The sequence below is a fragment of the Erpetoichthys calabaricus genome, chromosome 5, assembly GCF_900747795.2.
Source record: "Erpetoichthys calabaricus chromosome 5, fErpCal1.3, whole genome shotgun sequence".
Lineage (NCBI taxonomy): Eukaryota > Metazoa > Chordata > Cladistia > Polypteriformes > Polypteridae > Erpetoichthys > Erpetoichthys calabaricus.
The window spans coordinates 250713185-250738089 of NC_041398.2; the positions used below are offsets into that span (position 1 = coordinate 250713185).

The following is a 24905-nucleotide window of genomic DNA, read 5'->3' on the forward strand; positions in this document are numbered from 1 at the left end:
CTGGGACAGACTGAGGAAGTGACCTCAAAGCAGGAGCAGGAGGTCCCACTCTTTCTGGGGACAAACCCTCCTGTTTGACACTTGGACCCCTCAAAGGCCCGGTGGTCTCCTGCTCATTTTAGGCCCTTTGGTGAGAGCAGGCTCAGGCCTTTCTCTTTTGTTTTGTCTGAGATGCTCAGACGCTGCTGTCACTGATGGACTCCTGCGGTCGCACGCTGTGCCCTCACACGCCCCATCATGCCACAGACTCGGGGCTTAGTTTGCCCACAATGGTTTAGCCTCACACTGCAATTTCATTTTTGTGGCTCATTTCTCAAAGGCGTGTTGGCGCAGGACGTCTCACGTGAGCCGCTTGCTTTTAGGCATCTGGGTGTTTTGGCAGATGGCAGCCTTTTGCTCCTGTGCTCGTCTTTCTTCTTGTTTTTATCCCAGGGTGGACTCTGCCATGCCCAGCTCTCGACCCTCAAGAGGTCCTTCTGGTGGTCACAGACCTGGCACTCTCACTTTGTGCCCCATCTGCAATTCTCTTTACTTTGTGTGCAGAGTTGGCACTATGCAGTGGCTCAGAATGTTCCTGGGCACTGGTGCCCTTACCATGAGCAGGATTAACTGGCATGTGTGGAAGCTGCATGTGCCATTTCAAAAGACTGCCATGTTAGGATGATTGGTAGCTCTGTTTGTGTTCCAGGGGGTTGTCACTTACGACAGCCCACCAGACCACAGTCAGCCATGATGGGGCACTGTAGGCACCTGATAGGTGAACGATGAACACAAGGCTGTCTCACCCAGTGTCACAGGCCTGCCAGCTCACCAGCTGAGTGCCACCTACCCACCCCCTCCCCTTCTGCCCACATTACACAAAAACTTGAACTCGTCTCAATGATGGACGTCAGTCACACACACAAAGTAAACGGGAGGCTTTTATTGTTCAGGTCAGTCAAGCAACAGCAAGAATTTCATCAAATGAGACCAATAAGTTAGAGTGTGTGTGTGTGTGTGTGTATATATATATATATATGTGTGTGTGTATATAGCGCCTGTCCACGGAGATGGGGGGCGTTCTTCAAAGCAGGTGCAGCTCGTCTACATCTGAAAATGAAAGGAAACTTCAATTAACAGGACAGTCGGACATTCTGAGGGGCTGTGGTGCCCTTCTTCTCTTTTTACATTTCCACCTTTTAAACGAACTCTGCTGATGACCCTGAAGCTCCACCAGAGGTCCCCCTCGAGTCCGCCCAGCCAGGACCTCAATATTATGGAGGAATATTTCAGACAAAAATTAAATAAATTAAAATACAAATATATAAGGATATTGTGAAATGTGACAGTAAGTAAAAAGCATGAGAGCATAAATACTTAAATATTTTCTAAATGTCTTTTTTCATTACTTCGTTCTTTTTGTGTTTATGTCGTTATTTCTTCATTCGTTTATTTCACTGACATCGCACGCCACCTGAAGTGCGCCTCTCATTATCACCTGTCAAAGCCGAGAGGGCGGGCCCTAGCGAGTACTGCTTTTTCATTGGTGGATGTTTGGTAGAGTGGGCGTAAATCTTCAGATACCGAGTCCTGATTAGGAGTTTGAGAAATCTCGGATGGACGGCACGGTGGGTAGCGCTGCTGCCTCGCAGTTGGGAGACCTGGGGACCTGGGTTCGCTTCCCAGGTCATCCCTGCGTGGAGTTTGCATGTTCTCCCCGTGTCTGCGTGGGTTTCCTCCCACAGTCCAAAGAAATGCAAGTTAGGTGGACTGGGAATTCTAAATTGGCCCTAGTGTGTGCTTGGTGGGTTGGCACCCTGCCTGGGATTGGTTCCTGCCTTGTGCCCTGTATTGGCTGGGATTGATTCCAGCAGACCCCCGTGACCCTGTGTTCGGATTCAGCGGGTTGGAAGATGGATGGATTCTTGGATGAAAGCAGCAGCTGTTTGTTTCACTCGTGTCCGCCGACGTTTAGACTTCTCAGATTAGGGCTTCGCAAAGGGAGCTGCTAACAAACTGCCTTTGCTGAGCTCGTCGCGCGACTCGATCGAATAGTCGTGAGATGTACTGGAGATGTGCCAGTGCGCCATCTGCTAGAAATGGAGAAGTGCCCACTGCAAGGCCTACCCGACGGACAATCTACTGTTTTGTACTTTTTGGTGATCAAGAGAGTTAATGGCAGAGTTTCTCGCATCTCAAAAGAATCAAAAAGGAAGTGATTAGCACACGCTGTTTAAACGCCTACCTGCGACATCGCGCATGCGCTACAGCACTCCATTGCGCACCGATGAATCGTTATTTTATTTTTTGTGCTCTCGTATCGATACAAATGATTCACTGAAAACACTCGTGTCGAAAAGAACGAATTTGTAGCAATTCTCGGCAACATTTTCTTGCTCTCTCGTCCTGTTGCTAGAACACGGCTCATTGGTGTGTGGAAAGCTACGGCTGCGCAAGTCTGCTCTGCCAGATGAACAACGGGAAGCGGAGTTTTCATGCAAGCTCCAAAAACATCCATCCCGAACACAGGGGGCTGCTGGAGCCAATCCCAGCCAACAAGGCAGGGAACCAATCCCGGGCAGGGTGCCAACCCACCGCAGGGCACACACAAACACCCGGACCAATTTAGAATCACCAATCCACCATGTCTTTGGACTGTGGGAGGAAACCGGAGCGCCCGAAGGGAACATGCAAATTCCACGCAGGGTGAACCAGGGAAGCGAACCCGGGTCTCCTAACTGCGAGGCAGCAGCGCTACCACTGTGCCACCGTGCCGCTCTCTCCAAAAACACTTATTGTGAAATTGGGAGAGTCGATCCCAAGCAGGAATAAACACGTGACAGGACGAGAGGACATTGTAGGGTGGGCATACACACAAAGCCGCCCCCGATAACCTAACCATATTGAGATGATACTCGTAATCCACATATTTGCGACACGGGCATTACGATTAGGTGCATCCTCGGAACAATAAATACAATAAATGATAATAAAAGAATACATAGTCTACATAAATATTTTTTTTGGAAAATAAAAACAATACAAATGTGTAATTACGTCACTATACTTCTGTTAGCATAAAAAAACTGAGTTTTGCGATTGCGAGATTGAATATGAAATGAACTTCAACTGTTTCATTCATCCTGTGTTCTTGAGACATTTTAACAAACATTCTAACACCTTAATAGCATTGCAAAAAAAGAACATTTTACCAAATGACATAATGAGGAAAAACGCGACACGCTTGGTGAAAATGAGCGCCAATACCCGAGAATATACAGCCTGGAAATGCGCATGCGTCGTTTTCATTCTCTAAAGCTCAAGCGAGTGTTTAATACTGAAAATATTTTTTTTCTCAAAATGTGTAAAAGTTCAATATAAATAAGGAACTGGGTATCAATGTAACTCTCAAGGTTAACACATAACTGTCACTTGTTGTGCTTTCTTATTTTGTAAAGTTTTATGTATATATGCATACATAGGAGGGCAAATAGGGTTACTGTTGTTCGTTTGGAAAAAGACATGCAGGTGATCATTATTGCAAAAGCTTTATTAATGCTACTAACTCAAAGGAATATCCCAATAGCACAGCGCACCAGATACATTCTTGTCAGCGCTCAAATTGCCGGCCTCGCGTTCTCACAACTATAAACCTAATTTTGCCCCTCCCACACAGTTCGCTTCCCGGGTCCTCCCTGCGTGGAGTTTGCATGTTCTCCCCCGTCGGCGTCGGTTTCCTCCCACAGTCCAAAGACATGTAGGTTAAGTACATTGGCGATCCTAAATGGTCCTTAGTGTGTGCTTAGTGTGTGTGGGTGCCCTGCGATGGAGTTTGTTCCTGCCTTGCGCCCTGTGTTAGCTGGGATTGGCTCCAGCAGACCCCCGTGACCCTGTGTTAGGATATAGCGGGCTGGATAATGGATGGATGGAAGTGTATATATATATATATATATATATATATATATATATATATATATATATATTCATGGCATTCGTAGTCTGAATTACAATCTGATTGTATGGGTGGTTACCTACCAGGTAACGCTTGTGGTTGGTCAGCAAGTCGGCTAACATCCGCCACGGTGCCCTCTTTCAGTTGCGAGAACCTATTTCAACCATATATATATATATATATATATATATATATATATATATATATATATATATATATATATATATATAATGTGTGTGTGTATGTGTGTATATCTACCTGCCAGGTGTTTAGACAGGGATGAAACGGAGCACCCGGATGAAAGCCACGCAAACACGAAGAGAACGTGTAGAGTTTCCATGCTGGGACGAGTTATGACGCAGCAGCACAAGCACTGGGCTGCCCTCATATATTTTCGTGACACATTTAATTATTATTTTTACTCTCATATCATTCTGTTTTGAGTTCTTTATTATTACATTTCTCAATTAATTTATCTGCGCATTTATTTTATTATCTTAGTTTATTATTATTTGTTTCATTCATTTTGTCAGAAATATTCCTTTCTAGATGTGCAGAAGAACCAGGGTTATCACTGCTAATAAAAAGTGAAACTAAAACAACTGGGGAAAAAAATATAAAAAACAAATCTTTCCACTAATCAAGATATAAAAGGTTAGTAAATGCTGAGTGACAATACATATATACTGAAAGTGAAACTGCACACTTTATGATTAAACTGAAATAAACTTAAACCGGTTGTAAATTAATGTCTGTGGCTGCTGAATTTATTTTTAGTGAACCACTTGCCGGTAGCCACCTCCTGTTTTACAGCAGTCAGGATGGCCGAGTGGTCTAAGGCGCCAGACTCAAGGACTGCAGTCTTTCACTCTGTGAGGGGTGTTCTGGTCTCCGAATGGAGGCGTGGGTTCAAATCCCACTCCTGACAGTATCTTTTATCCTCACAGGTGGCCCAGCGGTAGTGTTGCTGCTTTGCAGTAAGGAGACCCTGTGTGGAGAGCGCTTTGAGGAGTGAGAAAAGCGCTGTATAAATGTAAGGAATTATTATTAAACGGCTGCGCACATCAGCGGCGTCTCGGCATTGAGAGCTTTAAGGGCTTTGATTCCCATCTCCCAGTAGATGGCGCTGTCGTGCAAAACAAACAAACCCGAGAAGTGATAAACTGACGTCAATAATTAAACTTGCTGTTAAAGTCTATCCATCCATTTTCAATCCCGCTGGGTCGTGGAAAGCTTGACCATCCCAACAAGCAGAGGGCGCAGGGCAATCCCATGGTGAACAATCTCACAAACAGTTTAAGACGCTGGCATACTAACTTTGTGTCGCACTACACGAGTGTTTGTGGACTTTCAGTGGCAGACTTCAATGACGGAATCTGATACCGCTATCACTTCTAGTTGCCAGGTCGTAGAGTTTGTTATCCGCCTGCTATTCGTAATCATGTAATTTGACATCCTCACGTTTAGGGAGGAATATCTTGAACAAAAATTAATACATGTGCAAATATATAAAAGTACTATGAAATGTGACAATCAATAAACAAAAAGCATGGAATATGATCGTAAATAAATGTGTCACGGAAAAGTTTTTTTGTTGTGTGTGTGTATTTAATTTTGTATGTATCGTAATATTTATTCATCCAAACGCAACACGAAGTGCGCAGCCTGAATCTGAATCTGTCACTTTAGTCAAAACCAAGAGGGCGGGCTCTAGCGGGTGCTGGGTTTTGATTGGTGAGCCGTCGGTACAGCGGACTTCAGCCTTCTGCCACCAAACGCCACATTTACAGCAGACACTTCCGACACACGCCTCCTAATGATGAATTCGGACTTATTAGAATTAAAGTCGCTGCTTCGCACAGGAATCGTGGATAACTTTTTCTTACACTCGTGTCTGACGCGCACTGTCGCAGCTTTGAGCCCCAGGAGTCCCAAGTCCAGCAAAGCGCAGCCATTCACTCTGCGGACGATTCACCAATCAAAACACAGCACTCGCTAGAGCCCTCCCCCTCAGCTTTGATGGGTGAGAGTGACAGCTTTAAATTCAATGAACAATAAAAAAATATATAAAGCGACAGATGCCTCGCAGTTAGGAGAGCTGGGTTCGCTTCCCGGGTCCTCCCTGCGTGGAGTTTGCATGTTCTCCCTGTGTCTGCGTGGGTTTCCTCTGGGTGCTCCAGTTTCCTCCCACAGTCCAAAGACATGCAGGTTAGGTGCATTGGCGATCCTAAATTGTCCCTAGTGCGTGCGTGCGTGCGTGCGTGCGTGTGTGTGTGTGTGTGTGTGTGTGCGCGTGCGTGCGCGCGCGCCCGCCCGCCGCCCTGCAGTGGGGTCTGTTTCCTTCCTTTCGCTCTGTGTTGGCTGGGATTGGCTCCAGCAGACGCTCGTGACCCTGTAGTTAGGACATAGCGGGTTGGAAGATGGATGGATGGATAAAGCGACAGAAGCATACTTTGTAACACATCAAAGTGATTGTGCTGGCCTATCATATTTCTATTATTTCACAATGCATTCATTTATATCACATTGTCTAAAATATTCCCCTTCACTGACCCTGAGCAGGGCAAGATTTGAACCTTGGTCCCCGAGCTGTGTGGCAGCATCTCTACCCGCTGTGCCCATACATGCCCATTCTATAGAAGCGTGTTTACATAAACATATTAAAAGCAATCAATGATCCATGCAATAAAAAATATTCTTGGGGAAAAACAATATTTAAATATGTCTACATATTATTAAATATTGATAGAAAATTAACATGCAATATTTATTATGTAGCAAAATATTTTCCATCTCCCGTTTTCTTGTCATTCACGTTTTAGGTGGCAGTTGTCTAAGAGTCACCTATTACAGGTATATAATAAAATGCTAAGGACTGTGGGTGTGTCCTGGTCCTCTGACCAATCTGATTGGTCAGTTTGGCTTTGGTGAGGCGATTGATGGAGGAAGTGCGAGTGAAGGCTGAGGAGGTGCGCTGGGAGTATAAAAGTAGACAGGAGCCGAGCAAAGCCCCTCGACACGACATGAGTCCCGAGACTTTATGAGAACGTGCTCTTCGGTCTAGAGAGGCAGGAGATATCAAATGTTTTCAATGATTTCCATTCCCTTAATGTGAGAGGTGACATGGCTAGTGACTAATAAAGCAAAAGAAACCCTGAATGGCACCCACCCCACCAGCTAGTCTCAAGCCACCTGGCACACCAGTGTGAGTGATAGCGCCATCTACTGGCCAGACCTGCCCCCCCAAAAAAGACAGCAAAGTTTCAGGACCCATTTAGCTGGTCCAGGGTCCGAGGGAGCAAAAGTGGGAAAGCAAGGACCAGACCCGGATGGGACGCCAGCATCTCCTCACATTCGCTCACACCCAGAAGGAACATCAGGTGAGAGCTGAACCAGCGTCCAGGGGTTAAGAGCCTGCAGTGCTGCCCATCAAAACGATCAGCCCCTTCACGTTTCTTTATGTGAATCCACTGAAGTGTCACAATGAGATGACCTGGCACCCCCCAGTCCTGCCTTGCCCCCTGATGGTGCTGGAAGAGGCAGCGCACACCCTCGTGAGCATGAACTGGAAAAACAGGCAATAAGATGGAGGGAGGTATTTAAGGATTAGACGAGCCAAAAGCCATCCTGACCGGAATGTGCCTCCCACCCTGAGAGATGTCGTCTCCCCTCCGGTGTGCAAAACTCAGAGCAGATCATGTGACAGCCCCCGATAAGACATTCATGACAGCACCGTCACCCCATAACTCAGCCCACCTTGAAATTCTCACCTGCAGGAAATGTCGACGTCTCACAAATAACTCATTAACTGTGAAGAGAAGAAAATATAAAAAATAAAGAATAATTATTAGGATCCTTTAGTCTGCCCAGAAACACTTGGATGAAGTAACACAAAAGTAAGGCAGAGACGTGCTTGGACCAAATCTAAATAACTATCACCATGAACGGGCAGCTCAGCTTTATATAGCGCCTTTCCACCCCAAACTCCAGCACACTTTCTGGCTGCTGTCTATTCTGTTTGCTTTAACATTTGCACAGGTGGTGCACCCGTCTGTGCAGAGTGACACACTCAGGGTCACACAGGCAGGCTGGAGCCTTGTCTTTTACTGTATAGCGCCTTTTTATAGCGTCTCACAAGTATAGTGGGCCAGTTTTCATTTTTTGGAGGTAGCGATGCCAGGCGGGTGAAGTGATGCCATCTGATGGTGTTGAACTGACAGCTTTGTCTCGTTTATAGCGCCTTTTCATGCAAATACAAAAGGAAGGTGTTTTACAATCGATGTGTTTTAGTGTGATTTAGAAAAGGAGTTCCAGTGGTAGAAGTAATGCTTATGGGGTATTACAGGAAATGGGGGTGTCGAATGCCAGCTTGGCCTTTGAAGCACCTTATTGTAGCGTATGGCACCTAAATGTGGCTCAGGGTCTGCACTGCTATCAGATCCCGTTACTGCCAGGAGGGTTGTACTCTGCTAGGGCCTTCAGCAGGACCCTCACCCTGGAAACTGCTCCGGGGCTGCTGTACAATGGTTGGCCTCTAAAGGTCTTGCAACAAGACAATTTCAACAAAGCATATAAAAGGTGTTTTGTTCAGATATTTTATTTTAATGAAGTGTTGGTTGAAAGGATGCCAAAGGTGACACATGAAATGGGTAAGAGAGGACGGGGTTGAACTGTCCTCTTTCTAGTGCCTTTTATAGTGACAATGTTTTACAGGAAGAGTAGACAACTTGCTTTCATTTATTGTACATCAGGCTGTAGAAACAGCAAATAAGGGGTAACACAGGAAATAGCGGGTGGGTTGATTTGTCATTTATAGCGCCTTTTTATAGTCTGCACAAGATGAATGTGTTTTACAGGAACAGTGGACTTGTTTGCTAAGGCTGCAAAAATAACACATGACGGGTAAATGGAGTTGGAGCTGACCTGTCGATTACGTCATATATAGCGCCTTTTATTCGTGTACACAAGATGAAGGTGTGTTTACGGTAATGGACAGCTCCTTTCGGCACAGCGCGTCAAGTCGCACGTCAGGAATAAAAAAAACGGAACAGGCCACCCTGTCGCTTGCAGTACCCCACCTCTGTCACTAGGTGTCCACACAGCCCGTGACATCACGGAAAGACTTTCGGCTCTGATGGCGCGTGGGGCGACGGGAGTGGGCGGGGTCGGGGTTGATCAAAGAAACAGAAGTAAATTAAACAAAAAGAAATGAGAAGAAATACTCACACGGTGGCTCCTCCTGCTGTGAGGTAGAAATCCGTTCCCCTTGGAAGAAAAAAAAATGGAAGAACTTCAGTAAAAGACACGAAGATACGGGACCACCGGCGCCTTCTCTCTTTCTAAAGACCTCACCGCGGACAAAGGAAATGTTGCCGGGGTGGGCTCCGTGACGCTTCAGAATGAGGGGCTTCCTGCTAAACTCTACACCTTCTTACCTACCCTACACAGACTGAACGCACTTCAAGTGTGTTAACGAAGAGTAACACACTTGCCGCCGTAAACTTTATTTTGACACGCGATGGGTGGCCTCGTGTTGTAGATCTGAAGTTCGCCTTGCATTTCTGTGCAATGGGAAATATTTCCAAAGAAATTTCACGTGAAAGTCGTAGCTCCCAGTCGGCCAATGTGGAGCTAACTTTGCCATCTGAATACATAAACGTGTGACATGACGTTGACCTCTCGCCATATTTCAATATGTGGAATACAAAGCTCAGCCAGAAGTGACTTTTAGTGGTTTGGTTGCATTTAGAGATGATGATGATGATGATAGTCAAGATAAGTCATTTTCAAACACTCCGTTATATTACAGTTTATGTTTACTTATTGTAAATTGGGGATGCTCCCTAAAAAAAAATTAACGGGAATTTATATATGGCTGACCTATAAGTGAAGCGCTTGATAATTTAATTAGTAAAGTTTTCTTTAAATGACTCTTTCTGTGTTACGTTCAACTGTATTGGAATCATATATCACAGAACCCAAAGAACATGATAATGATGATGATGATGATGATGATGATTTTGGTTTTTGCTCCGTCCTGGGTGTGACGTTAATCTGCACCCAGCCCTATAAGCAGGTCCTCTAACTTGCAGAGAAAACTCGGGGGTTGGTGGCAGGACTGGCACTGTCAATAAAAAAAACAAAAAAAAACCCCTCCCCCTGTTCAGTGTGGTACTGGGGTGTCACCCGCTACACTCGGGTCCCAGTCCGGGTGGTTTATTGAGTGGTGGGTGCAGCAACGCGCTGTAATCTGCGCATGCTCCCAGCCTCCTCCTCCTCCTCCTATTCTCAATTCCCATTCTTTAGAATTAGGGGGTCGTCTGTGCCTCGGGTCCGATTCACGATTGGTGTTCCCTTTTCAGATGTGACAAATTACTTAACATTAAGATTTTGTCATTGTCGCATTGCCTAAGTCACTCTCTCCACAGACAGAGAGAGAAGCTCGGGGCCTGCCAATGGGTGGTGGGCGTAGGCGCTGTTATGGCTGCCGTCACATCACCCAGGTGTCTATGTAAAGCCCTCTGAGTAGCGAGAAAAGCGACATGTAAATGTAATTTATTTATTATTACGCGTGTGCAGCAGGAGTCCTTTTGAAATGAGGAACTCGCTGGGTTTCCACCATGCAGGCCGCTCTGATCTCATCAGGGTTTATAGGGTTATAAATCAATCAAAGTTCTTCCTGGGGATGGCGCTCTGGGGGACCCTTACAGCAGCGGTCTGGAGGGCCACTTTGGCACCTTTTACATTTAAGAGGACAACTAGCGGCGGGGTGAGTCCTCACCGAAATGTTTCGTGCCGCCAGCTAATAAAACGTAAAGGTTTGCTTGTCCTCCTGTCTCTCCTGCCTTCACCTTCCTTTCAGCACGACGAGCAGCTGCACAGCCAGCAAATCCAGCGACGGGACCAGCGGCGACATTCAAGATCGCTACGGACGTTCAGAGAGGCGGGGACTGACGGACTTTATTAATGTCGGTCTAATTCTGTAACAGTTTCTCAATAGGCGTACAGTAAATTGACATTCATTACAGGCAATGCATGTTTTATTGCATATGTGTAATACAGGTTCATGTTGGCTTGTAAATAAACAATTAATTTATTAATTCACTAATTAATTTGTGAATTTCCCATTGGGATTAATAAAGTATCTATCTATCTATCTATCTATCTATCTATCTATCTATCTATCTATCTATCTATCTATCTAACTATCTAATTAAGTATAAGGTATCAGGCAGGCTGAGTCACTAAAGCGGGTCACGCGCCGCCGGCATTGCGCCTGAGTCCGAATGAACGAACTGAGCGGACGGCCAGAGGAGGAGACTTTACTGCGTCCATCTGACCCGCACTCTCCACTATGGTGCACTTTTGGCTCCTCCAAATCCACAACAGCCCCACGCAACTCCTCAACAAGGGTGCAAATGGCGACTTTCACGGCAGGGACAAACGAGTTGAAGAACAGCTGACATCTCTGAGGTTCAAGAGGACGAGCCCACGGGACCACGTGAGTGGCATGTCACTTAAACGGAACAGAATAGCAGAACAAGCGCGAGACCTGCGCGCGTCACACAAAGAGGGGGATGAAAAATTAAACAAGAAGAAGAAGAAGAAGACAGTGACGTAGCTAGGAGTTCGTGCCGATCGGGTGCGGGGCGGGGCTTCAATTTGCCGTCCTCCAACATACAGTATCTGAATATGTTAACCTATTTAAATAGAAAATTAAAATGACGTGTATAGAAAAATGAAGATACATTTTGCATAGATGTATTCATATATGGAGAAACGGCAATAATGTTTCACATATAATTATTTATAAGCATCAACTAGACAAGAATATAATTATTAGTTTAATACAATTACGGGCGGCACGGTGGCGCAGTGGGTAGCGCTGCTGCCTTACAGTTAGGTGACCTGGGTTCGCTTCGCTGTGTGGAGTTTGCATGTTCTCCCAGTGTCTGCCTGGATTTCCTCCCACAGTCCAAAGACATGCACGTCTAAATTGTCCCTAGTGTGTGTGTGTGTGCCCTGCGTTGGGGTGGCGCCCTGCCCGGGGTTTGTTTCCTGCCTTGTGTCCTGGGATTGGCTCCAGCAGACCCCCGTGACCCTGAAGTTAGGAAATAGCGGGTCGGATAATGGATGGATCGAAATTAGTTATCTTCCTAGAAATTATTATCGGTGTGATGTTTAGGTTTATTTTTGTTATTACCTCATAGATTTTAGAAGCATTTGTGGATGAAAAAAACCAGAGAATTTGACTTTTTTCATTCATGAGTGATATTTTTCCGAACTCTGCTGCTTATAGACGAATTGTACTGAGCCTTTTGGCCAATAATGCCGCCCCCAAAAATGTCCGGATGCGGGGCGGACCGCCCCCTCCGCCCGCCCTTAGCTACGCCACTCGAAGAAGAAGAAAAAGAAGAAGAAGAAGAGAAATCAAAATCAGGTCCTTACATAACGAGGAGCTCTCTTTGCGTACGGGACAAATCCGCCAGCCTGTGGGAAGAACAAAGACACGCGTCAGCAGGGCGACTGCTGGTCCACCTTCAGGCCATTCCGTCTGTTGTTATATAGCGTCTTTCAGTGTCTCCAGCAGGTCACCAGGCTTCTTATACGTGCAAGATGGGGTGGTTATTAGACTGAAATTCACAAGTCTGAAACAATGCTACAGGGTGGGGAGTGAGGGCTGCATGCAAAACTGAAGATCAAAATGGTTTATGACTGCTGTGCACAATCGAATACTGTAGAACATCATATATAATATAATATAATATAATATAATATAATATAATATAATATAATATAATATAATATAATATAATATAATATAATATATATACACACACACACCTCACAGATCCCACGTCCTGCGGGTTCCAGTTGTGCCCCTGACTGGTGTCTGTGTGGTGTCTGCATGTTCTTCCTGTGTCTCCATTGGTTTTTCTTTCTCACATGCAGATTAATTTAACTGACCACTCTAAACTGGCTGTTGTCCCTCATGCCCAGTGCTGCCAGGATTGGCTCAGACCCGGCAGGACCCCTAATTGCAGTGTCAGCTTACATGACATATCTATTTGTCATTTTACAACCTTCTGAACGTTTACAGCCATTGATGAGGACAGGAATTGGTTGTCAAAGGGCTCCAGTACAAGGGACAGATGTGACACTGCCCCTCAGGTAGCCAAGGGTCAGCTGCTGGCTGCCCACAGTACATTAACATATCACAGGGGCTCCTCCAGATTATAAAGAGTCCACTGGGGGAGTAGATCACCCCCAGCCAGGACACACCTAAGGGATTGTACCCCTCAAATGGAATACAAAGTCCCAAATATACCTATCCTTTTATGACCATCCACCTGCCCCGTCCATGTGTCATTATTGTGACCTTCATGACAAGATGGACAGATAAGCACTAGACCACAAACACAGAATTGTCCATCAGTAGGCTTCCTTTAAGGCCACTTACCCCTCCATTGCCACCTCCACTGAATCCATCGTAACCACCGTATCCCTCAAATCCGTAATATGGAGAAGTCTGAAACAGAGCAAAGTTTAGATCGGGGTCAGCTGATGGAACATCTCAGGCCATCGCCGTCTGTACCAGAAACACAAAGACATGGACGTCCCCGCACAGCCCTCCATCTCCTACCTCAAGGAGCTCAGGAGACCCTCCACTCACACAGACCACCCGTCTGAGGCAGAAGGTGAGGCACACGGACCCCCTGTTCAGACCACTGAGGTTATCAAGTGCAAGTGGGAAGATGGATGGGACAGAAAGATGGAGCAATGAATGAGGGATGAGGAATGGAAGGAGGAATTCATGGATGAATGCATGGAAGGACTTCAGGATGGACAGATAAATGGGAAGGTGAAGAGCTGCATGGATGGATGGATGTATGGGAAGAGTGAATGGACGACTGAATGGACAAGTGTACTGAGTGATGGGCAGGTGGAAGGATGGATAAATGACTGCAGGGGTGGATGGATACGTAGAGCAATAAATTAACTGATGGCAGGGACCAGAAAGTAAAGATAATAATACATTTTATATTGATATAGCGCCTTTCCCCTGCTCAAGGCATTGATGGATGGGTATACTGAAGGAACCACGAATGGGTGGATGAATGAACAGGTGCATGCATTGGTGGAGATAAAGATAAAGAACTGCATGGAGACACATGCAGGGTGACAAATGACCTGATTGGGGATCAGCAGAGGGAAGGATGCACTGAATAATCTATGGACGGATGGATGGATGGATGGATGGATGGATGGATGGATGGATGGATGGATGGATGGATGGATGGAGATGTCTGTGGATATGTGCAAGGCTGGGTGGAAGGAAGAATGAACAGATGGAGAGATGAATCAATGAATGCATGAAAAAGGTGAATGAAAAGGTGGATGGAAGGAAGGAAGGATTGAAACATTAATTGATGAATGGATGGATGGAGTCACGGGTGGACAGGTAAGTGGACTGAAGGGTGGATGAATTGATAGATGGACTAATGGAAGCAACCATTGAAGAAGACCTGGATGGGAGGATGAATGGAATGTTCTATGAAGAGGTAGAAGTGCTGATAAATGGTTATAGGGATGGATGGATGGACATGTAGAGGGATGAGTCGACTGATGGGAGGATGGATGCATTGAAGGATACATGGATGGTTGGATAAATGAATGGACAGATGTGTTAGTTGATAGACAGACGGCCGTGTAAAGCGATGAGAAGATTAATGAGGATCAACAGATGGATGGCTGAATGTGACGGCATGTGGACACATGGATGGGTGAGTGGAAGGATGAATGAACCAAGGGATACATCAGTGAATGAATTCATGAAAGGGTCAATGGGCAGGCGGATGGACGGAAAGCAGGACTGAAACATCGATTGATTAGTGGACTGAAGTGGGCTTGTAATTGGCAGGCTGATTAATGGAGGACATGTGGACAGCTGGACGAACTGGACGTGACATGGACATCCAGGTGGAGACGTGTAGAAAATTCATAAAGTGCCCAATACTCTGGATATGTCAATGAAGAGTCGTCACCAAGTCATGTCATTGATAGTGTAATGTGACATCCTCTGGGTGCAGCTGTTAAGTGTGACATCAGCGCCATCTTAACACTGGGCACAGTGGGCACTGGCTGGTGGCCCCAGGTGCACATTTTTTTCTGATGCCTATGTATGTTTCTGTTTTGCTATTAAAACTGGGGCCCCGGTGCTCGACTTTGCCTGGGGGGGCCTATGATGCTGCTAAGATGGCCCTGGGTGACATGCAGTCTGTGTGTCCAGTGTGACTCTAAGGTCCCTGGTTTTCCTGGAGTGCCATTTGCCTGCATGGCTTGTTACTCTCACTGTGAACCACCCTGAGATCTCCTGCTCTTCACCCACTGCTTCTCGATAAGCTTTGCCCACCGTCGTGTCACATAGAGCACAGTGAGCCACTGTTGCCCCCAGGGTCCTCTGATCCCCTCCTGGTCACTGTCTTTGTGGAGTCCGCATGTTCTCCCCACTCCGAGGGTCCCCATGTCAGGCACACTGCATGAACTGATGAGTGGTCTGGTGGTGGTACCCGGAGATAAACTGACAACCCGTCCTTCTAGGGGTCTCCGCTGCCCTTGACCCTAAACTGGTATACGTGGGCTTGATAATGGCTGGGGGGCTTGTTCAGGGTGTCGGGTCGTTCAGAGACATGGTACTCACCCCTCCATTTCCTCCGTATCCATCGTAGCCAACATAAGGAACATTCTGAACAGAAGGAGAGAGACACGTAATGAGTGAGAGTGACGGCATGAAAAACACAAAATGAAAAGCAACTTCAGAAAACGAGAGGAGACCCTCCAGTCCATCAGACTCATTTGTTTAGCTAATCGCCTCTCATCCTGGTCCTTCTTAAAGGTCCTCGAGGTTTCCTCTTCACCTCCATGTCTCTCTAGTTTGCTGCATTAAGAAGCGCCTCCCGGCTTTGGGCCTAAATGCTCTCCCAGTTTGGTGTCCTCCAGTCTGCGATTCTCCATTCAGTTGAAAGGATTTGGGTGGATTTGCTTCATCGATGTGTTTGAGGATTCAGAAGACCTCGACGAGGTCCCCACGCTGTCTCCTCTGCTCACACTGAACGCCTCGAACTCTGTGATCCTGTCATGCGTTGAATTACATGCAAACATCTGGCCAAGGAGAGGAGACCATTTGTCACTCGCTTGTTAAGCCAGTAGCTAAGATCTCATCCAAAACCTTCTCAAAGGGTTGTCCAGGTCTCTGCTTCACCTCCATGTCTTGGCAATTTCTTTCTCGATTCCCACAACTAACTCGAGCAAAGACGTTCTTCCAGTCTTCAGTCCTAAATGCTCTTCCACTGGGGTCCTCGAATACGTGAATCACCGTTAAGTTCATTTGATCAGATCTCCTTTATCGATGCCTCTGAAGATTCTGAAGACCTCCATGAGGTCCCCGCATTGTCTCCTCTGCTCACACTGAACACCTCGAACGCTGTGGTCCTGTCACAGTAGGACGCCATAATGCCCCTGGCTGCTCTTTTCTGTGCTGCTGTGTCTTTTTGATTTATTTGTAGAGTACCGTACTGCAGATGTGGTGTCACCAGTGTGTCAGATGCCCAAGCGTGTCCCTTCATTTACACAACACTTTAAATGAGAGAATCTAACGTTTGATTTGCCCTTTATGTTGTTTCTTTACATTGCTTAGATGATGAAAATGTGGAGGCCACATAAACCTCCAAATCTTTTTCAGAGGTTCCTTCCCGTAGCTCAGTGTCCCACCTCTTTTGTCTGTAATTGATGTCCCTGCTGGACCGAGTGTGGCACGCAGCACTTCTCTCCATGACACTCCATTTTCTGAATGTTGGCCCAGTCCTGAAGCTCATCTAAGTCTTTCTGAATTGCCTCCTCAGTGTCTGTCATCCCTCCAATTTTAGTGCCATCTGAAAACTTTGCCAGCTTTACTAACTAAACCAGAATTGATGACATTAATAGGAATCAGAAAAAAAAAGGGACGGTCATCGCCAAAGGAAACTCAAATGCCAGGCTCTTCAGGTTCATCTTGGCCTTCACAGTAGGAGGACATCGCAAGGCAAGCAGCCAAAATGATAAACACCACATGAATAAAACCGTCATGAATATTAACATGTGACATACGTGACATCACACACAGAAACATAAAGGAATACACCGTTAAATATAAAGGAATTCTCAGGACGTTTTTAAACTTTACACATTAGTTCTTTATATTTTGTTCCTTGTTTTTGGTGATTATATTTCACTTTCTACTGGGACAACTTAATTCTACAGCACACAGGCCTTATCTTGGTCAATAAAGGAGATTTGAATAACTTACCACAACGGGGTCAAAGGGCACCGGCACAGGCTGTGGGGACAGAAGACAGAAGAGGCGTTAGAGCTCCCCCTGCTGGTGGTGGATGTCCACTTGGTCAGGCCTATCAGAGTCACAAATGCGGCTTAAAGCCAACATCAACTTTCAGTGACATCCAGGTGGAGGAGTGTCACACTTGATGACTTCAGCTATCTGTCTGTCTATCGAGTGTATAGTGCCTTTCACTTCTATCTATCTATCTATCTATCTATCTATCTATCTATCTATCTATCTATCTATCTATCTATTATATAGTGCCTTTCACATATTCTCTTTATCTATTATATAGTGCCTTTCACTTCTATCTAATTATCTCTTATATAGTGTATTCACATATATCTATCTAGTATATAGTGACTTCACATCAATCTATCTATAATATAGCACCTTTCACTTTTATCTATTTATTATATAGTGCCTTTCACTTCTATGTAATTATCTATTATATTGTGCCTTTCACATATATCTATCTAGTATATAGTGTCTTCACATCTATCTATTATATAGCACCTTTCACTTCTATCTATCTATTATATAGTGCCTTTCACTTCTGTCTATCTTATTATTTCTTATATAGTGCCTTTCACATATACAGTATCTATCTAGTATATAGTGACTTCACATCTATCTATTTGTAATATAGCACCTTTCACTTCTGTTTATTATATAGTGCATTTCACATATATCTATCTATTATATAGCACCTTTTACTTCTATCTATCTATTATATAATGCCTTTCACTTCTGTCTATCTAATTATCTATTATATAGTGCCTTTCACATATATCTATCTAGTATATAGTGCCTTCATATGTATCTATCTGTTATATACTGCCTTTCACTTTTATCTATTCATCTTCTATATAGCACCTTTCACATCTATCTGTTTATTATAATGTGCATTACACTTTAGTTATACAGTGCCTTACATATCCATCTATATAACACAAAGTATCAAAGCAAATAGATAAGCCCACATAGTCACAGAGAGACAATGTAAACTCTACCCAGACACTTTCCAGCAATGGATTCGATTTCTGAGTATTGGATTTGTAAAGCCCTTGAGTGACCTGGCCATAATATAATATAATATAATATAATATAATATAATATAATATAATATAATATACTGCGGTGGGTTGGCACCCTGCCCAGGATTGGTTCCTGCCTTGTGCCCTGTGTTGGCTGGGATTGGCTCCAGCAGACCCCGTGACCCTGTGTTTGGATTCAGCGGGTTGGAAAATGGATGGATGGATGGATAATATAATATAATATAATATAATATAATATAATATAATATAATATAATATAATATAATATAATATCTGTATGTATGTCTGTCCGATTTTCACTTAACGGATTCAGATGGGTTTTTTTCTATAATTTGCTTGAACATTCTGGTTGATTTTGCGACTTCTCTCATTGCGCTAAGTATCAGATTTCGCTTGCAGCACCGATTTATTAGCGCGACTCCGAGAGAGGGGCTGAGGGCCGAGGGGAGGGGGATATGGGCGGGACCTCAGGATTAGGGGGCCGGGCGGCCCCTCCTCGCTCACGCGCCAGCCTCCCTTCCAGTCGCTCTACCTGTCGCCACATGTTGGAGCGCACCTTGCCTCCTCTTATTTAGCGATACCTGTTTGTTCAGCAGACATTATTATCATCTACAGATTGTTAAGGAGTAGCGTTTGACGTTTTTGAGAGAGAGATCAGAGCTCTGTGTGTTTAGAGGGTACCTGAGATATCTCAGCCACGTGCTCTTCTCCCATCTGTGTTCAACACGATCAGACCTTCCGCTTGGCCAGAATTCTTTTTTTTAACATTTTTTATTGATTTTTCAAGTTTGTCCTGTTTCACTACTACGTGGGTGGAGCCGCGTGGGACAGCTAGTAAAATATAATATATCTGGCTGTCTGTCTCCTGTAGAGCCTGACACCCTTTGACTGATCACATTTTTCATTGTGGCTCTCCAGAACCCTATTGACCAAACTGAGTACTTCGGAGGCCAAAATGTCCACCTTTTTTTTTCTCTCCCTGTGTGGTACACCATCGCCACCTGCTGGCTCAGAGCAAGTGGCACATCCAGACAGACCGTAACTACACTCACGAGGACTGCGCGGCGCGCTGCGCCTATCGACTGTGATATTAAATGGAGGGTCGCGCGCTTTGACAGGGAGTTGTTGGGTGGGAGTCGCCCAAGAGTGGAAGGGCAGGACAGCACGAAGGACAATCAAAGGGCTGCTGTTTTAGCTCTGCGTTGACGGCTTGTCCTCGTAACTTAAACACTACAAGTGCGCACCGAGCACTAAGAGGACGAGTCGGACATGACACCTTCATGGTTACAGATCAGAGAGGAGTTACCACAATTCTGAAATCCACTTGGACGCAAAAAGAAGAAATTCTCGACTGACGAAAGCAGTTGGCTGCTCTTATTTTCTTTTTACTTTTCACTTTTGTTGCTTCTTAAATGTTTTTTCCAGACTCAGTCACGTTTCTGTTGTACACCAGGCAGTTCCAGTGCCACCATTAAGGTGAATTAGTCATCGCCGAGGGCACAGATCGTAAAATTGGGGGGGGGGGGGGGTCTAGCCGCATGGTTAGCTACTGAACAGTCGGTTGGCACACTAATAATCTTGGCCTAGGGTACACAGTAACCTACCAGAAGCATTGGCACCAGGACCACCACACTGTATGTGCACCCTTTAGAGAGCCAACCTGGTGGCAGGTGACCCCCTGCCCTACTTCTCCAATTTCCCCAGCACTCCTAACCCCCCCACCCCCTTTTATGTTTCCTTCAAATTTAAAATGGCAAAGTAAAAAAAAACGACGGAGCATCACTCACCTGTGGAACCGGCTGTGGCATATACTGCGGGATGACCTGTGGGATGTACTGTGGGATATACTGAGGAATCTGCTGAGGGATCACCTGAGGGATCACCTGAGGAATCACCTGAGGAATGTACTGTGGAATGACTTGTGGGATTATCTGCGGAATGATTTGTGGGATTATCTGCGGGATATACTGAGGAATCCGCTGGATCGTCTGGGTTTGCTAGAATAAGAAAAACAAAAGAAATGATGAGACCATCCAGTTTGGCCAAAGACCCCCAAACCCACAAGCTAACACCTGGATGAATACCAAGCAGCATGAAATGACTTACTAGTGTGGGCAGTTCAACTGAGATCTTTGACACAGCGCAACTCATGTCACTGCTTTAGTGCCCATTGCAGTCTGTCACCACACTGAGCCATGAGTGACCAATGCAGACAAGTCGATGTTTTACTACCTGAGCTGTCTGTGCCATTTTGATTGGCTGAGTTAATGCCATCCCTACTGGCACACTATCACCATCCTCACTGCTAAAACCAACATGGGATCGGACCTCCACTCTCACTGCACCCTCCTGGCAGATCCTGAGAGAGTCACCTGACCTGCCTGTGTGCCAAGTGTGAGTGAAAAAAAAAAGACACAAAAAAACACGGGTGTACACATACGGCCCCTTGGCATGGCATTCACGACTGAAAGGTGACTTGTTCTCTAGCCCATTACAGTCACTGGTCTGAAGGGACTTGCAAGTAAGAAATAATATGGAAGTAAGTACAGTGGACACACAAAGAGACATCTGAACTTGAGCCAGGTGGCATTATCAGCCTCCCGGTGCCATAGGAGGTGTGCCAATCAGACACCATTAATGTGCCTACTTTCACCCATCTGCCTTAACAGTGCCTCAGTATGACTGCTCTTTCATCAAAAGCCAAGTCATTATGGTCTGTCTTCTCTTTTATAGTACTTTTGTGTGTCTGCTTTGTAGTGTCTTTCACATCATTCTATATGTCTATCTAAATGTATGATCCTGCTGAATGAACTAAAATGAATATCAATCTGTCTGTCTATCTATCTACCTATCTTATAGCACATTTCACCTATCTATCTATCAATCAAATAATGCCTTTCATCTATATATCTATCTAATCCTGCCAACTACGCTATCTATCTTATAACACCTTTCAGTTCTATCTATCTTAAAGTGCCTATCTATCTATCTCTCTATCTAATCCTGCCAACTATGCTATCTATCTATCTATTATATAGGACCTTTCACTTCTATCTATCTATTATACAGTATAGTGCCTTTCACCTATCTATCTATCTATCTATCTATCTATCTATCTATCTATCTATCTATCTATCTATCTATCTATCTATCTATCTATCTATCTATCTATCTATCTATCTAATAATGCCTTTCATCTATCTATCTAATCCTGCCAACTACGCTATCTATCTATTGTATAGTACCTTTCATCTATCTATCTATCAATCATTAACACTTCATATCATATCATATTATTCATATGTTGCACTGCGGTCCTGTTATTTCTCGTCCCACTGTATGCTGCAATACGCTGTATGAATTGATTCATGTACTTTCTATTTCAGGTGATTACAATCTCTTCACATGCCTATTATTTATTTATGACTTTTCAAATTGATGGTATAGTATACAACAGTTCTTTGCCTGTCTCACACATGTCCTGTATTTCTGTCACACTGCGGTCCCGTTTCTTGTGTCACTGTATGCTGCAATACGCTGTATGGATTGAGTGACAATAGAGTCACATGACTTGTTCCCATTTCCTCACGCTGTCCAAAGACCCACAGTGTCGGTGAATTGGTGCTGCTATTGCGCCCTTAGAGTGTGTTTGGTGTGTGTGTGTCTTTGATGGACTGGCAGCCCACCTGATGTTTACCAAACCCCCCCCCCCCCTGCCTTGCACCCTGTGTTCTCATTCTGTAGCCCTGGCCTGGGATAAGCAGGTTAGACAGTGACATATCCTGACTTGACTTGGGCACAATCGCAGAGGGGCAGTTTTCCTTGCCCCTGGGTGTTGGGGTCCTGATTTACTCTCTGTAAATGTCCCAGTGATGTTAGACCCCCTCCTATTGGTACAGTCATGGGTGTGGAGGCCATATAGGAGGGGACTTTGTTTATGTCTTTGGGGGACTCCCGTCATTATAGAGCAAGCGATGCCACCCAGTCTGAGCACCTGGTGCAGATCTGACTGGAAGTTCAGGAGTCCCTCAGACCCTCAGCTCAGAGCTCTCAGCCTTGTCGGCCCCTTTTTGGCAAGCAAACTGAAGCTTATGAGTCATAATCAAGTCCCACATACAGACAACACACTGTGCCAAACTGCCAGCACAGCCCACCATCAGGGTTGGCATCGACATGTGGTACTCGCTCTGTGAGCTCACCTGAGTTTGGCATATGGCTGACTCTTTAAATGACCTGCCACTTCTCGGCACCTGATGCTGCTGTGACCTCGGTCACCAGTGACCCTTGACCCTCACTTTGCTCTCCCCAGTTACTTCAATGTGTCAACCGCAGTGACCAGCAGTAATGGTGATGACCACTGGGCCCTCCTTTGAGGTTTAGTCACCTATTGTCTTTCAGCCCCCCTCATGTCACCAGCCAGCCCCCCAATGTCTGGGCTGTCACTTTGCTTTTCCCTCAGTACGCCGTTTTACTGTAAAGCACATTAAAGCCCAGCGGGTACCTCAATGCTTTGACTTTCTCCGTCTCCTTCTCCATCTCCTTCTCCTTCTCCTTCACCTCCTCCTCCTCCTCCATTTAGTTCGGACTTCAAAAAGAACAAAACACCATGGTTAGTGAATTGGATGACTGGCACAGGCCAGGGGGAGCGACAAGGCACTATAACAAGTAAAAGCACACTCACGGGCACTGGGAACGCAGGCGTCACCCCAATGAAGCACATGAGGAGAATCCAGCTCTGCATTTTAAATCCGTCTGGAAGAGGAAAGACACAAGCAAGATCCGTAAGCAAGGAATTCGATTTCAAGTGCCCTCCCGTCGTACCCTTGGGTCAAACAGCACGCCACTCGGAATCCAAGTGTGATGTCACCTCTGGCACTGGCAGCGTCTTACTTTCTTTCGCCCCCTGGTGGCCACTGGCCATGTTACTGCTGTGCCCGACTTGTCTATTCATCACCCTGCTGCTCTTTCCTTCTTGTACTTCAGCTTCACTACCAGTTGAGGTCACATCTTGCCATCGAGGGGTGCGGTGGTCCCAGTTCACATGCAGTGTTACATACCAGAGAGTGTTTGACTGGATGGAGGAGCACAGGGAGACACACTAAAAATGGAGCTTCCAGCTCTGCCAGCTCAGATGGAGTACCGAATGACTTCACACAAGTGGCATGCAGACTGGTGGCCACCTGCCTGGCATAAGGGGCACCCTGTTGGAGTGCTCACCCAGAACTGTGGCCTGATGAGATGAGATTTTAAAGGAGTGGACAGTTTAAAGCAGATGAGATAAAGAGAGGAGAAGTCTGTCAGTGCCAGGCAGGGCTTCTGGAGTTCCAGCCATCACAGTCTGCTGACATTTATATAGTGCCTTTCATAGAGCGTACCCTCTCAGTGCAGCCCACTCTTGGCCTTGCCCCATTGATCAATGACTTTCATGGAGCTTGCCACCCCAGTGATGCCCACTCTTTGCCTTGCCATGTTGGCCCATATTTCATTTGTTTATTGTCCTTCATGGAGCTCAACATCACAGTGACGCCCAAGGTTTTCTTTGCCCTCTAATCCGCAATGCCCCTTTTATAGTGACTTTCACATTGCTTGCCATCCCAGTGATGCCCACTCTTTACCCTTGTGCCCTTAACCTATATTTAATTTGCATAGTGTCTTGCCATCCCTGTGCAGCCTGATATTTATCTTGGCCCATTGATTCATATTTCACTGATATAGTGCCTTTCATGAAGCCTGCCATTGCAGTGATTCCCACTGTTTGCCTTGCAGTTTAACCCATTGATTAATATTAATATTTCATTTGTATCGAGTGTGCCATTCCTTTTGGAGCTTTGTCTTTGTCTTGCCCTCTAGACCAAGTTTTCATTTTTACAGTGCCTTTCATGGAGCTTGCCACCTCAGTAATGCCCACCGTTTGTCTTTGCCCCCTTGACAGGTATTTAATTTTTATAGTGTCTTCATGGAGCTTGCAAAGCCCACTCTTTGCCTTGCCCCTTGATATTTCATTTAGATGCTGTCTTTCATGGACCTTGGCACTCCAGTGCAGCCCAATGTTGGCCCATTGATTCATATTTGATTTGTATAGTGCCTTTCATAAAGCTCACTGTCACAGTGACGCCCACTCTTTGACTTACCCCTTGACTAATTGATTTATATTGATTTGTATTTCATTTGTATTCTGTCTTTCATCGAGTAATGCCATACCCATGAAACCTTGTCTTTCCTTTGCCGTCTAACATTATTATTGTGCCTTTCATGGAGCATGCCACCCCAGTGATACCCACTCCTTTCCTTTGCCCCCTTGGCTGCTATTTAATTTATATAGTGTCTTTCTTGGAGCTCACAAAGCCCAATTTTTGTCTTGCCCTGATATTTCATCTTTATAGTATCCTTCTCATTCCAGTGATGCCCACTCTTTGCCTTGCCCCCTGACTAATTGATTTATATTGATTAATAGTTCAGTTGTATTGTGTCTTTCATCGAGCAATGCCATCCCAATGCCACCCCGTCATTTCCCTTGCCCTCTAGACCAATATTATTATTA

At 45.3% G+C, this 24905-nt stretch overlaps 1 protein-coding gene, 1 long non-coding RNA gene and 1 other non-coding gene across 4 annotated transcripts; 1 reads left to right on the forward strand and 2 right to left on the reverse strand.

Annotated features, from left to right (window-relative positions):
- Positions 1 to 917: 917 nt before the first annotated feature.
- On the reverse strand, positions 918 to 15683 carry LOC114642178 (uncharacterized). 2 transcript variants are annotated; one of them, XR_007934947.1, is made up of 6 exons: positions 15633 to 15683; positions 13392 to 13460; positions 12380 to 12421; positions 9158 to 9196; positions 7702 to 7739; positions 918 to 1089 (listed from the first exon to the last, which is right to left on the reverse strand). It is a non-coding gene; the product is annotated as an uncharacterized LOC114642178 (long non-coding RNA). The 2 variants fall into 2 exon arrangements; XR_007934946.1 differs by lacking the exons at positions 13392 to 13460; positions 15633 to 15683 and having other exon boundaries at positions 12380 to 12647.
- Positions 4747 to 4859, forward strand: trnal-caa (transfer RNA leucine (anticodon CAA)). Its single transcript has 2 exons — positions 4747 to 4784; positions 4814 to 4859. It is a non-coding gene; the product is annotated as a tRNA-Leu (tRNA).
- Positions 15684 to 16690: 1007 nt separating the features above from the next.
- LOC114642180 (MAGE-like protein 2) lies at positions 16691 to 23316 on the reverse strand. Its single transcript, XM_051928587.1, has 5 exons — positions 23046 to 23316; positions 22866 to 22949; positions 20152 to 20361; positions 17277 to 17306; positions 16691 to 16888 (listed from the first exon to the last, which is right to left on the reverse strand). The coding sequence occupies exons 1-5, from the start codon at positions 23103 to 23105 to the stop codon at positions 16691 to 16693; spliced, it is 582 nt and encodes a 193-aa protein (XP_051784547.1). The 5' UTR covers positions 23106 to 23316.
- Between the last annotated feature and the right edge of the window lie 1589 nt (positions 23317 to 24905).